Genomic DNA, 16,217 nt, shown 5'->3' with positions numbered 1-16,217 from the left:
TCTTGACGAGTCCCTGCACACCCAGGCTCGGTTTTCTTGTCTGTGAAATGGGGGAGCTGCGGGGCAGAAGCAGGACCCACACAGGATGTGAAAGCGCCTTGCCGAGCGCGTGCTACAACGGCCACCAGGGGGCGCAAGAGGCGTCAGCGGAGATCCATTCCGGCCGCCCGTCCAGGCCCCAGGACCAGGTAGGCTGAGGTCTCTCTGGGCCGCAGTCTCCTTTTCTGGGAGGGGCATCAGCTAGGTGACCCCGGATTCGTAGCTTCACTCTCTAAGCCTTCGTGAAATGATGATAATAATGTACATAGCACTTTCTTTTACATTATATCATTTCCCTGACAATACCTGGGAGGTGGTGTAATAACCCCCACCTCCCCACCCCACCCCCATCCAGAGGTGGCAAAACTCAAGCCTGGAGCAGAGCAACCTAAGTTCACCCGGGGAATCAGACCTGGATGTGACCCAGTGACTCTCAGCTGTTTCCTGACCCCTCAGCAATCTCTCACGCAGTGTCCCCTGAGTTCTGTTCCAGGGGACCTCCTCTGCAAACTACTATAAAGTGCAGCCTGGATGCATCTGAGGACTGGAGATGGTGGGAGTGCATGAAGGAGAACCTGCTGTTGGAAAAAGGGTCTGTGGGAAGGAACATCAGGCAGAGGGTACGGTGTGACATAGGTGTGGTGTTAGGCAATGAGTGCTGCCCGTGCTGAGGAGGCAGGAGAAGGTAATGACCACACACAGGTAGATCCCCAAACCTAGGAAGTCAGGAAGCCAAGGGAAAGCCTTTCATCCTGAGTCAGCAATTCAACCCCATCAACACTCCGGTGAGTGTTCTCTTTTAGAGATTCTGATGGTCCTCATTTTCCTGTAATCCTGTAAAGGAATCTGATTTCTCCCATCGGCCAGTCCCCAAGACTGAAATAACTCCACCGTCAGAATGTTATTCTTAGGATTAAAACTAAGTTAGGCTGCAAAGAACTGAGGAAATTGCTATCAGTCATTTACACCCTGTAGGAGCATTAATTCACCAGAACCTTTCTGGGGGGCTTTTGAGGGAGGTGCTGGGCAGCTCATTATAAGCAGGTCTGGATGCTGCATAGCATATGATGGGGACAGAGGGACCCAGAGAGGTCAGGTCCACAGACAGTTCCAGTACTGGAGGTGCTATCACTACCCCTGTTTATAGAAGAGGAAACTGAGACACAGGCAGGTAACTTGATCAAGACCTCTGCCCCACAGTAGATGAGACAGAATCCAAACCCAGGCAATGTGTCTTGCCACCAGAGCCCACACTTTTTTTTTTTTTTGTGACCGGTAAGGGGATCGTAACTCTTGGCTTGGTGTTGCCCACACCACACTCAGCCAGTGAGTGCACCAGCCATCCCTATATAGGATCTGAACCCGTGGTGGAAGTGCCGCTGCGCTCCCAGCGCCACACTCTCCTGAGTGAGCCACGGGGTCGGCCCAGAGCCCACACTTCTAACCCTCCTGCTACAGTAATGCAGTATTGTGCTGTGGCACACAGCTTCTATTCTGCCATTTTTAGCAGTGTGACCTTGGGCAAGTTACTTGTCTGTGCCTCAGTGTCCTCATCTGCAAAGTGGGATAGTAGTACCTGCCTCATGGGGTTCCCCTTAAATGAGTTAATAACTGTAATATGTTTAGAACAATGTCATGCATGTAGTCTGCATCCAGTAAATATGGGCTATTATTCCTGAACTCCAGATGGGAACATGTCCTGGAAGAGACTCAAAATTCTTCAGGACTCTAGAATGCCAGGCTGTGGGATCCTGGAATCCTCCAGCAACATTCTTTCATCTTTTGGCTGCAGAATTATACCCTGCTTCCCATGGCTGGAAGGAGTGGGGCTGCCTGTCCACCCAGCTCAGCCCTACACTAGGCCAATCAGGTGATGTTCAAAGCCTGGCTGGGGCCCAGCCCCTGTAACCTCCCCGCTCCCTCCCCTGCGTCCTCCCTCACTCAGATTTACACACACACACTCCAGGCCAGCAGGCCCAGACGGACGGTGAGAGGGCAGGAGTGAAGGTGGATGGGTGCACAGGTCCCTTGAAGCGTGCCACCCTGTTGAGCCGGTGGGCCTGGGGATGGGAGCTGGACCCAAAGGGATCCTGCCTTCCCTTTAATTCTAAGCATTGATTTGCAGAGTGATCCCAGAGCTGCATGCCTCCCTGTGTGAGCCTGTCTGGGTGTTTACGCTGGATTGCCGACACCCCCTCTGCTGGGGGAGCACAGGCCAAGGCCTGGCCAGGCAGCCATGGCTGATGAGAAGACCTTCCGCATTGGCTTCATTGTGCTGGGGCTTTTCCTGCTGGCCCTTGGGACATTCCTCATGAGCCATGATCGGCCCCAGGTCTACGGCACCTTCTATGCCATGGGTGGTATCATGGTGATCGGGGGAGTCATCTGGAGCATGTGCCAGTGCTACCCCAAGGTAGGTAGTGGTGGGGCTGGGTGGGGCCTGGTTGGCTGGGGCCAGGGAGGGCCAGTGGCTGTGTCTCAATTCCATTCATCAATCCCCCACCCTTCAATTGTCTTTTCATTAGTCCTGTTTTGACTCCCTGTTTCTTCTCTTTGCTCTCCTGGGCATCCATCCATCCATCTACCTGTCACTTATCATAAAGGTTGATCAGAAGCCCCCTTGATCTGGAGCCCTGAACCAGACACCATGGGGGAGACACAATGAGACACAACATACTATCCATGTGCTTGAAACACAAGTTAATGGGTGCTTCCCTCCTGCCAGGCACTCCTGCTTTCATGGGGCAGTTCAGCCCTTATCTTGAGCTTTTTGGTACCTTCTATAGTTCCATTTTACAGCGGAGCAGGCTGAGGCTCAGAAAGGTGAAGTCCTGTGGTGAGCAGCAGAGTTTGGATTGGAGCTCAGCTGTGTGTGACTTAAAGCGTAGCCCCCAACCTGGGGTCCTCCACCCTTGTGTCCCAGAGCTGCTGTGAGTTCTGGGGTGGGTCAGCTCTAACTTTGATGCCATGCTGGGGGCAGTGCTCTGTTTTCTGGAGTCTTGATGTATTCCCAGCCTTATGAGTGATTTCGTGATGGGAAGAGCATTGGTTTGGGAGTCCCAGGTTCTAGTTCCAGCTCTGTCCCAGACTCTCTGTGTGATCTGTTTTTCTGAGCCTTAGTTTTTTTAATCTGCAAAATGGGGCCCCAAGCCCCTATTTTGCACAGACTTGCCAGGTTGTTATGAAGATCAGAGAAGAGATGGGATATAGGAATATTTTGTAAACTGTATAGTGTTATATTTAGGTGAAGGGCTGTTATTAATTGTTATTACTGTTATTAATCCTCCCAACAACCCTATGGAATGGATATATTGGGAGTTGTAAACCTTCATTGCCCAGAGAGGTTGAGTGACTGTGCCAAGGTCACACAGCTGGTCAGAGACAGACCCAGGGAGACAAGGAGAGAAACATGGATTCTATCATGGGCTCCATCTCTAACTGCCTGGGGGACTTTGCTCAAGCCCCTTCCCTCTCTGAGCCTCTGTTTCCTCATTTGTGTACCTTGGGAGTCAGGATGATGGGGTGGGAAAGGGGAGGACATCCGGGGGCCCTGCTGGTCCTGACTTCTAGGGCTTCAGGCCCAGGCAGCCCCCAGCACCCCCAGCGCCCTCCTCTCCTCCCACCTGGGTGGCTGTGCTTAGGGGTTCAGGGGAGGAGGGAGGAAGCTCCCCGGGCCTGGGCAGCCTCTCCACGGCCCTGCCCCCTCTGCGGGCCTGGCCCAGGCTGTCAGCGTGTTTGGTGCTGGGGCAGTCTGGGCTGGTTTATAGTCATTTACCAAGCAGTTTACAGTCAACTTGCCTCTGTCTGTGCAATGCTCTGAGCAGAGGTCACTGGAAGAAGAGGTCCTTGGGGCTAAGGCCACTCATGGCACCACTGCCATCATAATCCTCCTCCCAGTGAGGAGCCTGGGGACAGCAGGCGACAGTGGGGGTAAGGAGGGGAGCACCCTTCTTGCCCTCTCCCTTAATCAGAGGTGGCTCTGGGGTGGTGGGCAGAGCAACCAGAGTGGCCGTGGGGGGTGGGGAGAAAGCGTATTGCTTGGTATTAATGAGTAACTGTTGATAGATTCACGTGTTCGTGTGCTGTGGTGGCAGCTGGCGGGGTGGAAACGGCACATGTTTTAGTTCTGACAGGCCCAGATTCAGATCCCTGCTCCCTCATATCCTACTTCTATGACTCTGGCAGAGGCAGTCCCCCACCCTGAGCCTTGCATGGCCGAGTGGGAGAACCAGTGGGGTCTTGTGTGGAGGCGGGGGCTGGCATCGTGCCTGGCACAGAGCAGATGGGAAGGCACTGTTCTCAGGGGTGGTATTTGTGGCACTGGGCTGGTCTCTGTGTGTGCACGCAGGTGTGGGTCTGTGTGTGTGTGTGTGTGTGTGCACGTGTTTCAGGTATGCAGGCTGTTAGAGCCGGCGCAGGTTGGCTCCACTGAAGGAAGGAAGGACAGAGTGTTGTAAGGAAGATGCTCAGGGGTGAGGCTCCCTGAGTAGGCCGAGAAGGTGTAGGTTAAGTAGAGGTTCTCCAGGCAGAGAAGATGGGGAAAGATGTTCCAGGCAGCAGAACAGCATGATCAAAGACGTGCAGTGAAAGCATGAGGCAAGTGGGCCACCGTGGCTGCTGGAGGTGGAGGCAGGGGGTAGAGGTAGGGACGGGTGGGCTCGCTCCTCTGGGCCTGGGATGCCGTGCTAAGGAATTTGGACCTTGCCCTTTAATTGGTGGGACAAGAGAGGGACATGACCAGCTTTGCAGTTTGAGAAAGTTATCAGGCTGACATTCAGAAGGAGGAAGGTCTGGGGGCAGCCAGACCAGTGGGGAGGCTTCTCCTCTGGTCCAGGTGAGAGATGATGGTTGTCTGGACTAAGGCAGAATTTGAACCCAAGGCTGCAGGAACTGAGAAGACATTTCCAGTTCCACTCACAGAGAACCTGCTATGGCTGGGCAGAGCACCAGCACTTCCGCCTAGGTCAGCTCACTGAATTTCTAAAGTAGACCTGGTCACATTTGGTGGTCAACTGGGGCTCAGCATGAGAGAGGAGGAGGGTTCTGGGTAAGGCTAGTTGTGGATGCTGAGCCCCATCGCTGAGATGGAGCCAGGGAGCTGCGAGAAGGGGAGGAGTGCAGGAAGAGTAGGGCCTCTCCCTGTCTGCCTTCAGCCTCTGCCCGCAAGTCCCCGTTCCCCACTCCCGCCTGCTCTGCTGGAGCCCCTACCAGGACCCTGGCCGGTGGTTAAAGGATCTATCCTCTCCGTGGACCCTCCTCCCTCTGCTCCCTCCCTCTGGGGACCTCTCAGTGTTCTGTCTAAACACACATCTGACTGCGTACTCTCCTGCTGACGACTCCTCCAGGAGTTCTCCCTGCTTCTGCAAGCCTCCCCCGTGCTTCTGGACAAAGGCTGAGCTCCTTAGTCTAAGGTTCTGGGGGTCCCCATGGTCTGATCTCCCCTCTCCAGCTCCAACTCCACCTGTCTCTCCTTATCAGAGGACTTGTGTTCTAAGAGGCTACGTCCTCTTCTCCTCCTCCAGGCTCTTCATGATGGTGATGATAACGATGATGATGATAATAGTGATGATGATGGTGATGGTGATGATGGTGATGGTAATAGTGATGGTGGTGATGGTGGTGATGACGGTGATGGTGATGATGATGTTAGTGATGGTGATGGTGACTGGCCCATGAGGTAATGAGGCAGAGGAAGAGGCAGCAGCTTCTAGGAAGTACAGAGCCAGCTGGCAAGTGCAGGGCATCCTTAGTGGGGATTGAAGATGCCCAGGCCCTGCCTTATTTCCAGATATCTGGAGGAAACTCTCCCCTCACTGGAGTTCTACCAACCCCTCCAACCATCACCCCATTCCCCCCATCAAGATGGAGCTTTCCTGGTGCAGACAAGTGTCTTGTGCTCACTGCACTGGATGGGAAGGGAAAAAGGGGAGTGTTATTTATGGACCTGGTATAAGACAGTAGCGTCTCATCAAATATTTGTTGAAAAAATTTTCAGCTGAGGAGAGCAGGACTCAGAGAAGTCAGGTACCTTAATCTTCAGTAGCATCAAGTTATTTACTGAGCAGTTACTATGTGCCAGGCACCATGCTGGAGGATTCCTTATACATTATCTCATGAATCCTCAGGTAATGCTAGGAAATAGGTATAATTAGCCTCATTTTAAAAAATTGTGGTAAGATAAAATTTACTGTCTTAACCATGTTTAAGTGCACAGTTCAGTGGCATTAAGTACATTCACATTGTTGTGCAACCAATCTCCAAAATTCTTTTCTTCTTGCAAAACTGTAATTGTATCCATGAAACAATTCCCCTTCCCCGCCTCCCTCCAGCGTCTGGCAACCACCATTCTGCTTCCCGTCTCTGTGATTTTGACTACACTAGGTACCTCAGATAAGTGGAATCACGCAGTATTTGTCCTTTTGTGACTGGTTTATTGCACTTAGTGTAATGTTCTCAAGGTTCATTCATGTTGTAGCATGTGTCAAAATTTCCTTCCTTGTTAAGGCTGAGTAGTATTCCATTGCATGTATATTCCACATTTTGTTTCTCCATTCATCCATCAATGGACACTTGGGTTGCTTCCACCTTTTGGCTACTGTGAATAATGCTGCTATGAACATGGGTGTGCAAGAGTCTCTTCAGGGCTAGCCCCATTATACAGGAGAGCACAGAGAAGCTCTTGGAGGAGGGATGACCCTCCTGGGGCTCACAGCGAGGACCTGGCAGAGGAAGGATCCCAAACTCCAAGAAGGCAGAGCTCCTTCTGCCTCAGTCCACTGCCTTCTTTATGACCTGCCTTGCCCTCCACCACCCAGCGCCCACCTCCTGGTGCTGGACTTGCAGACACCTCGTGATCCTTCAAAGTTCAGGGACAGGGGCCGGTGGGCACAACCGCAACCATCCACTTCAACGTCCCCCACTGTAGCCTCTGTGCCAAGAAACACATGACAATGACCTCCTGCCCACTCATTCACCAGGTGTGGATGGAGCATCTACTACATGCCAGGCATGTGCTGGGCACTGGATGAAGACCCTGGGAAGTGACAAGACGTGAGCTCCCCAGGGCAGGGTTATTTGTTTCTTTCACTCACCACTGCCACTTAGTCCCTAAAAGAGGGCCTGCCCACAGTAGGTGCTCAATAAATGTTCAGCGAAAGAAGAGCCGGGGTGGGAGCAAGATCCCTCCACCCACTGGTGCTGTGCCCTGAGTAGGCCCCTCCGCTGCAAGGGAGGCTCTCCCGGCCCTGGCTTCTCTCCCAGGTGTGTGGAGAGTTTGCGGATGCTCTGGGGAGCAGCGGCTAAGGGCATGTAGGGCGGCCACCCCCTGTCCTGGTCAGCTGCAGAGAGGCTGTCTCCCCTTTGCCCTGCAGATCGCCTTTGTACCTGCTGACTCTGACTTCCAGGGCATTCTGTCCCCGAAGGCCCTGGGCCTGCTGGAGAATGGGCTTGCTGCCGAGATGAAGAGGTAGGTGCTGGGCCCACAGGGGAGGGGCACCGGGCCCCACAGGCCAACCTGCCCTGACCGAGGAGGGTGGAGGGAGAGGGGGGGAGGGCTAACTAACAGACTGGCAGGCAAGGCCACCATCTCCTGCCCTTGCTCCAGGTTCCAGCTTTGCCTTCCCACTTCCTGGGAACGTACTATTAGAAGTCATGGGTTGTTTTGAACTCCCAATTCTGTGAGTTAGGCATTGTTATTCCCATTTTACAGATGAGGAACCCAAGGCTCAGGGAGTTTGCCTTGTCAGGGACAAGACAAAGTCCTGCACTGAATACAGGTTCTCAGTGAAACAGAAATCATACAGTAAAACTACAAATAATACATTTTGCCCCATCTGTAGAATGGGGATACCAACAGTGCTTATCTCCTAGGGTTTGGGGGAGGGTTAAGTGGGGTAACATGTGCAAAGTGCTAAGAACAGAACCTGGCACACAGTAGGTCTTCCGTAAGTGCCTTCTGTGTGCCGAGACTGGGTCGGTCACGTTGCACCCTCATCCTCCCACAGTCTTCATAGAAACACTGTGAGGTGGCAGGTATTAGGCCCTTTACGCACAGGTGGAGCCTGAGGCTCAGGTATACCCAAACCTCATAGGGAGTCAGTGTTGGAGGCGGGGCCTGAGCTCAGGCCTGACCTGGCCACAGACTCCCTCCCTCCCTGGGGGGTCAAGCCCTGGCTCACCAGGGCACAGCCAAGAGCATTCCGGCCTGGTGAGGTGGTGGGACCTGCCGGCCCCCTGGGCTGTGACTCCAAGCTCAGAAGGCTGGGCTGCATGTCCCGAGTCTGTCGGGGCTCAGGGAATCTCTCTCTGCTTGGGGGCGGGAGTGATAATGGCGCTTTCTGCTCCTGGCACACGGAGTGAAAAAACATCCCAGTGGGAGTGAAGTGATGAACTGTGGGTGGGCATGGGGGCCAGCCCAAGCCCTGCCTCAGTGCTGTTACGTGGGGTGGGCTACCATCACAGAGCCGGGGCTCCAGCCACCTTGGGTTCTGGGTTCTTCCCTGTCACTTCCCAGCTGTGTGACCATGGGCAAGGGACCTAGTCTCTAAACCTCACTTTCCAGAGGGACTGTATCATGGCGATAGAGAACATGATGCCCGGAGCCCCAGTGCAACCACTTGGTGTCTGTCACCCTGGGTACAAGCCCATTAGACGCCCTGTGCCTCAATTTCCTCACAGTGTCTCCTGGAGTTACGGTGAGGATTAGATGAGCTAACCAACAGAGACTGGCAGGCAAGGACACCCATAAGCTGTGACCATTACTGCCGATGCGTCCTCATCTGTACAGTGGGAACGATAACTTCTGCCTCGAGGCGCTGCTGAGAATGGCAGGCGGTGAGCATGGAGCCATCGCCCGCTGCGTGGGAGCCGGCAGACTCAGCGCGAGCTGGTCGTCATTTGTGACTGCTCCTCGTGGTTAACTTTGCAGACACCAAGTGAAGGGAACCCTGGACTGAGAGTCAGACTCGGGGTCAGGCCAGAGCTCTGCCACTTAATTTACTTACCTTGCTGGGCCTCCTCATCCATGAAATGGGTACAGTGACATCCCCAAAAGGCTTCCTTTGAGGTTAGGGGAGACCACATGCCCAGAGCAAACAGGGCAGGGGGGACACTGCTGTTTGTTGAGTGAATCTTTGCTCACCTGCCTGTTCTGTCTCCCGCTCTGCCTGCCATGCCCCTCAGTCCCCAGCCCCCCTATGTCAGGCTGTGGGAGGAAGCCGCCTATGACCAGAGCCTGCCTGACTTCAGCCACATCCAGATGAAGGTTATGGGCTACAGTGAGGACCCCCGCCCCCTGCTGGCTGCCAAGCCGGGACAGCTGAAGCTAGGAACCAGTGACGGAGGAGAGGGTGGCCCTCGAGACGCTCAGGCCTGGATGGACGCTGCTGTGGTCGTCCACAGGGGCTTGGAGGAGAATGAGGGAGAGAGAAACCCAACTCAGAGCAGGTGAGTGTGCAGAGCTCAGGAGTGGGGATGCTGCCTAGTTCTGGGGTACAGGAGGAGAGGGGTGGGGGACTGCTGACGGGTGGTTGGGGACATTTGAGAGTAAGCAGAGGGCAGTGGAGGGTGCAGGACACTCTGAGAGGCAGCAAGCACAGCAGACAAATGTGTACGGGCTTGGAAGTCAGGTGGGCCTGGGTTCAAATCCCAGCTCCTCTGCTGTGTAACCTTGGCAAGTTTCTTACCCTCCTGAGCCTCAGTTTCCCTACATGGTAATAATCATTCCTCCTATACAGAGTTGTTGTGAGGTCTGGGTCAGTGCATACGGTAGGCCCTTGCTCTCTCTGAATGCTTGTCATGAGTAGCAGGAGCCAGGAGTCAGAGGACCTGAGTTCAGATCCTGGCTCTGCTGCTGACCTGCTCTGTGACCTCAGGCAAGTCACTCCCCACCCACCCCCTGCCACATCTGTCAGTGAACTGAGTTCCTCACTCATCCATTTATTTATTCTTCCATCAACAATACTGGGCATTAATGGCCCTGCCAGGCCTTGACTGGCCCCCTTTCAGGAGCTCCCAGTCCAATGTGAGAGGCAGACAAGGGAAGAAGGACATGCTGGAGTGGCTGGTGCTGTGAGGGACCAGAGGAGAAGCCCAAATGGTTGGAGAAGCAGATGAGTGACCTGGTCTGGAGAATAACATAAGAATAGCCCTGTTTCTTGAGCATCTATTGTGTGCCAGGCATCGTGCAAAGTGCTTTGCACATATTATCTGCCATAAACCTCAGAAACAACTGCAGGAGTGAATACTGTCATTTCCCCCAATTTACAGGGGAGGAAACTGAGGCCCAGAGAGGTGAACTGACCTACCCCAGGCTTGTAGCTAGTGGCTGGGACTTAGACCCAAGCAGGTTGACTCAGCTGCCCTCTCCCTCATGGTTTTTACCCCGGCAGCCCCCCAGCCCGTCCCCAGGGCCCTGCACCCTTAGCCTCCTTCCAAGATGACCTGGACATGTGCTCCAGCGAAGGCAGCAGCCCCAGCCTGTCTCCACCTGATGGGGAGGAACCTCACACCCCAGCACAGGGGCCCTGGGCCTGCAGGTGCTCGCTGGACCGCTTCCATGACTTTGCCCTGATCGATGACACCCCTGCGTCGGAGGATGCGTCCCCCGAGGGGCAGCCCCGGGAGGTAGCCCTGCCCAACAACTGGCAGCAGTGCCCGAAGACAAAGGAGGAGAAGGAGACTTCAGACACAGGTGCAGAGGAGCCCAAGGAGGAAGAGGAAGACCTGTACTATGGGCTGCCAGACAGCCCCGGGGACCCCCTCCCAGATACGGAACTGGGCTTGGAGCCTGACACACGGGACTGAGATGGAATTGCTCTCAAGTTCCTAGCCTGGCACTGCTGTTAACCCCTGTGTGACCTCACAGGGCCTCAGTTTCTCTATCTGCAAAATGGGTTTATATGGAGGTTGGAATGAGGTGGTGGGCCCACAAGCATTTTGAGAACTGTAAAGAAATGCACAGGGAGGGGATGATTGCTATGGATGGACTGCTGCTCTTCTTCTTTTTTTTTTTTTTTTTCCGTGTCCGGCAACGGATCGCAACCCTCAGTGTCGCCCCCGTACCGGACCGGGACCGGCAACGGGATTGCAACCCTCGGCGTTGCTCCCGCGCCTCACTCAGCCAGTGAGCGGGAACCGGTCTGTATGTGGGATCCGAACCCTCAGCGGGAGCGCCACCGCGCTTCCCAAGTGGCGCACTATAGCAGTGCGCCACCGGGCCGGCCCGACTGTTGCTCTTCCAATAGCTGTTTTCTTTGGAAAAACCTTTGAAGGTAAAATATGACTCATTGAGAAGATTTGCAGCAACTGGGCCCCTCAAGAACCTTTCCCACCTCTCCTCAAAGCTGGTCTCCAACGGGGACCCTTCTTGGTGCTACTCCTGGGCCCCTGATCCTTTGTGAAGGCCTCTCAGGGTTTCTGTTCCTACTAAGCCTTTTAGTCCACCTGGCAGGTGGCGTGATCCACCTTCGCTCAGAGCTGAGCACGTCTCCTCCCGCCCACATCCCTCCTGTGGCTCCCATAGCTCCTTCTCCAGGAGCAACACCTACCGCAACCGCTCCTTCTGGCCTCCCGACTTTGTCCCTGGGCAGAGCCCCCATTCTCTCTGCTACTCCACTTCACAGCCCAGTCCCCACCCGCCCCCCATCCTGCTGCTCATGCCCTTGCCCGCGCCCTTCTCCTCCACCAGGACGCCTTGGCTCCCTTGCCCTCTTGGAATTTGTGCTCATCCTTCAAACCCTTGCACTGATGACCCTCCCTGGAGGCTTTTCCTGATGTCACCACCTCCTGGAACGAGGTAGTCCTTGCTCTTCTGGTCCGTGGGCACTTCTCACCGTGGCATGCCTGCCTGCCTGCCTCCTGCTCAAGGGTAGCCTCTTGGCTTTGCTGACCTTGGTATCTCTGGTGCCCAGCCCAGGGCTGGCCCAGGATCGGTGGTCATCAGGGGTGTGCAGGACTCGCCAGGACCAGGAACCTGCGCAGATAACACCACCCTCGCCCACTTCCCCAGCTCTTACACTCATTGCCCTTTTACTCTCTGGCACTCAGACGTCTAAGTGGCCTGTATATAATCACAAAGCCAGGCAAAAAGCCCCAGAGTAACTCTGCTTCCCCACTCCCCACCTCCCCTCCTCTCCCCTCCCTTCAGAGTACACTCGCATTGGTTTAGAGTTGTGGGCACAGTCGAGCTTCCTGGCGTTAGTTCAGTTTGAATCAGGAGGCGTTTACTGAGCATCTACTATGTGCCAAACACTAAGCTGGGATCTCTAGGGAGAGAGAGACACGAACTAGTTGTACGGTCCTTGCCCTCAAAGGGTTCACAATCTAGTGAGCTTGATTTCTTGTGAGAGAGAGAGCACAGAACAGAAGCTGAGGCAGGAGCAGAGAAGTAAAAAACCAACACACCAGAGGCAGCAAAGTGACACTCACGCAACCCCCAAGGCCATCGAGTGCAGTGGCAAATAGTTCTGCTGTCTCAGCAGCCCCTGAAGGTATCACTGTATTGTAGCTCACAGAGTGACTCATTATGCTGATCTCTGGAAAGCCCCTCTGTGCCCCAGCCCAGGGATGGTGACAGCCGTGGAGAAAAGAGCAGTGACACTGCCTCAAACCAGGTCTGTACTCAGGGCTTGTACCCTGGGCACCTGAGAGTGGGAGACCTTCACCTGGGCTGGGCCTCTGGGCTGAGGTCAGGGGTCCTGGCCAAGGGAAGGAGATACCCCCGTGCCGGGTCGGAGGGCTCACCTCCTGAGCACACTGCCTCTTCTTTCAGTGTCATTTCTACCTCTGCAGTGAAGGGCGCCAGCAGGCACATCCTCTCTGCTGGTGTGACCAGGAACAGGTGCTCCTGCTTATGGCTGAGTCTTCAGATGGGGTGACGTGTAGCATGCTCCTGTGCTCTGTCACTAAGGCGGGGAAGCCTGTGACCCACATCAGAGAGAGCACCAGCACCCATGGCTAAATAAAAAGTTTTTGACATTTAAAGGAGTCACCTTTACTCACCAGCAAATTCTTTTGTGTAACACCACCCATTCCCCCTCTGGGCAGGATAAATGGGCATCGCGCCCAGCTAGCCCCGTGGGCCCTCTCTGGAAAGTGAATACCAATCACAGTGGTGTGACTGTGAGGGCAGCCGTGTGGTGCCGAATGTCAGGAGTGGCCCCCATGTCCCTGAACCATAACTAAGGCAAGAGCTTGGACATAAACAAGAGCCTCTGGCTGCCAGGCCTGCCAGCAGAGAGATGCTAGCCCTGTCCCTGGGCGGTCCTCAGTGGGCTCGGGTCAGTGGAAAGAGACGGCTCCCCACATCTTGCTGCATGATGGGGACCACATGCCTGCTACCCGGGATGCCCGCTGTCTCTGCTTAGTTACAAGCAGTGCACCCTTTCACTCTCAAATGTACCCCATTTGGGCGATAAATGATATTTCCACCCACCGGCTCTGTGACCTTGGGCGAGTCTGGTTATGTCTGTGGACCTCAGTTCCCTCCTGTGCAAGAGGGAGATGATGTACCCATGTCTCTGAATCTTGCAGGGCTTGTGTGGTGGGGGTATTTGATGGGATCCATCTGTCAATGCCCAGCAGCCAAAGACCACCAGGAGCACACTTGTAGTTAACAAGTTGGGTATGTCACCTGTCTCAGTAAGGGGAACAAGCAACATGGGGAACCACATGGTGTCTCTGAAAGAGGGTTTTAGAAAGGACTTGAGCTTGTGTTAGGTGATTTGGGGGAGGGTTTTAAGGAATTGGGACTTTGCCCCAGATTGGATGCTGTCAGGAGACAGGGCTAATTCTGTGACTGGGCAGCTCCATCAATCTTATCTAGGAAGAAGGAAGACTAGACCAAAGCTAAAGCTGTAGTTGGCAAAGCAGCAGTGGTCATCCTAGAGCCAGAGGAGGGGGTGTTGGGTCATTTTTGTGGTTTGGACAATGTTCATGTTTTCTGTGCTCGGTCGTGACTACCAAGTGGTTTTGATTTGTGTGGAGGACTGGGCTGCTGTTCTGAGGTCTCACTGCTCAGGGGGTCCTCCCCTGGAGCCTACTGGTGACTGTGGGGAGGTGTGGGGTGGGAGTGGAGTGTGCTGTGGATTGCATTGGAACAGAAGGGTCTGCAGCTTTTAAGTGTGAAGAGCAGGGGCAGGTGACTGATTCCCTCAGCTCTGGCCATCCCAGGGTCTGTGATCTGCCTCACAATGTACGACAGCGCCTAAAATCCCACCATTGGGCTTCATTCCCTTGGCCTTGCCAACTTTCAGTCTCCCTCAAGAACACAGCACCTCTGGGATATACCCTGCAGTTAGTTGACTGACGGGCGGGGGGCAAGGTACTCATGAAGGTCCCCAGAGGTAGGTGGGGTGCTGGAAAGGCCAGAGGAGCCACCTTGGTATGGCAAACCCAGGGAGTCCAGCTTTCAGCCCCAGGCTCCAGATTTGTGTGCCAGCGTGGAAATTCCTGCTCTTGTTCACTCTCCTGTTAGATCAGAGGGACTTTGGAAGTTTCCACTCTCTGGGGAGGAACAGGACCTGGAGGGATGGTCCCTGCCCTTAATTGGGGAGGGATGGGCATGAGAAGACAGCAGTCCTGGGGGCAGGGAGCTTGGGCTCTGTCTACTGCTTACCCTGACCTTGGGCATACCACATTCCTCCCTGGGCTTCTGTCCCCTTGCTCTGTATGATTCGGTGGAGGTGTGCAAGATCCACGTCTACTCCCAGTCCTTGGGCACTGTGTGCCAGCCACTGTGCCAGGTGCCCTCACACTGTTACCCCATCTGGTGCCCAAAACAGCCCTGGAGGACAAATCTATCCACCCTGCATTGCAAGTGTTTGTTCTAAATCAGACTCTGAAGTCAGAAGGACCTGGGTTTGCACTCAGCCTCTCCCAGTTCCTTGTTGTGTGACCTTGGACAAGCCACTGCCCCTCTCAGTCTCAATGTCCATATTCATGCAGTGGGGATAATATCTACCTCTCAGGCCGTCGTACAGGAGAACTAAGGGGTATGACACCCCTGCATGTCACAGGTAATAGAACAGCGTCAGGCTCCTTCCTTCCCGCTCTGGGTCTTGGTTCCTCATCTATGCAGTGGGGATCAGCTCTGTCCTGCTTATAAATAAGTAGGTGAGTGGATTCACCAGGAAAAAGATATATGTAAAAGCTCCTTGCAAAGGGTAAAGGACAACTGCTGTGTGTTAGGTGCTGAGGGACAGGCAAGCTGGCAGCAAGTGACAGGGAGCTAAGGCACATATAAAATACCTCCCGCAGGAAGGGAGGAGGGAGTCATATGCTGAGCAAGAGGGACAATGTCCTGAGAACATGGAAGAGCAGGAATGCTTGTGCCTGGTCCGACGAGGCAGCACCCAGAGTTCTTGAGCATCTGCTGAGTGTTGGGTGCTTCACACGTGTCATCTCACTGAATTTAACACTCCCAGCAGCCCCAAGAGATGGGCATTATGAGGTGTGAAGTGGAGTCCAAGTGCAGGTCCTCTGAGCCTCTGTTCTTCCCAATATGCACCTGTTCCACGCATCATAAGACTCAATAATGCACCTGCTGTGCTGTGCTCATGTGATTTCACTGCATCCTCACAACTGCAAGGTTGGCGTGTTGTCCCCATTTTACAGATGAGAACACTCAGGCTCAGGAAGGCCAAAAAATTTGCCCATCTTTCCAGAGAAGGGCTCAATGGAGGGGAGGAGGTATAGCTGTAGGGCCTCCCATTCCTGGCAGGAATTGTCCAGTAGCCCCAGAACATTCCCACCTTAGTGCGGACAGGAGAAAGCCACACGTCAACAAAGCAGGCAGCAAGGTTCTGCTGAACACCTACCTGTGCCTTGCCCTGTGCCAGTGCCGAGGGAGACACATCCTTGCTCCCAGTCTTCCATGACTCCCTATTGCCCACAGGGTAAAGGTCAGATTCCTCAGCCTCGCATCTGAGGCCCTTCGTGATCTGATCCCAACCGCTCTTTCCCGCTGAATCTTCCACCACTTCCCCCAGTGCCATAGCCCTGGAGTCCTGACCTTTCATGCCACCCTGCCTTTGCTCAGGCTGTTTCCTCCGCCTGGATGCCCTTCATCCCCTTCTCGATCATTGCTTGAGGCTTGGCTCAAATTCTACCTGTCCCCTGGAGCCTGAACTGGCCCTGCTCTCCCCTCCCAGGGCACAATCCATCCCCACTCCACCCTCTGC

General features: G+C 54.5%; 1 protein-coding gene across 1 annotated transcript; it reads left to right on the top strand.

Annotated features, from left to right (window-relative positions):
• Positions 1-2,275: 2,275 nt before the first annotated feature.
• Positions 2,276-10,842, top strand: BSND (barttin CLCNK-type chloride channel accessory beta subunit). The gene is made up of 4 exons (XM_008570149.1): positions 2,276-2,452; positions 7,410-7,504; positions 9,220-9,483; positions 10,428-10,842. Exons 1-4 carry the CDS (start codon positions 2,276-2,278, stop codon positions 10,840-10,842), a joined length of 951 nt encoding a protein of 316 aa, XP_008568371.1.
• Positions 10,843-16,217: the final 5,375 nt, after the last annotated feature.

This window comes from Galeopterus variegatus, unplaced genomic scaffold (assembly GCF_000696425.1).
Source record: "Galeopterus variegatus unplaced genomic scaffold, G_variegatus-3.0.2 Scaffold575, whole genome shotgun sequence".
Taxonomy (NCBI): Eukaryota; Metazoa; Chordata; class Mammalia; order Dermoptera; family Cynocephalidae; genus Galeopterus; species Galeopterus variegatus.
The sequence above is the reverse complement of the archived record's forward strand: the minus strand, read 5'-3'. Positions and strand labels throughout refer to the sequence as shown.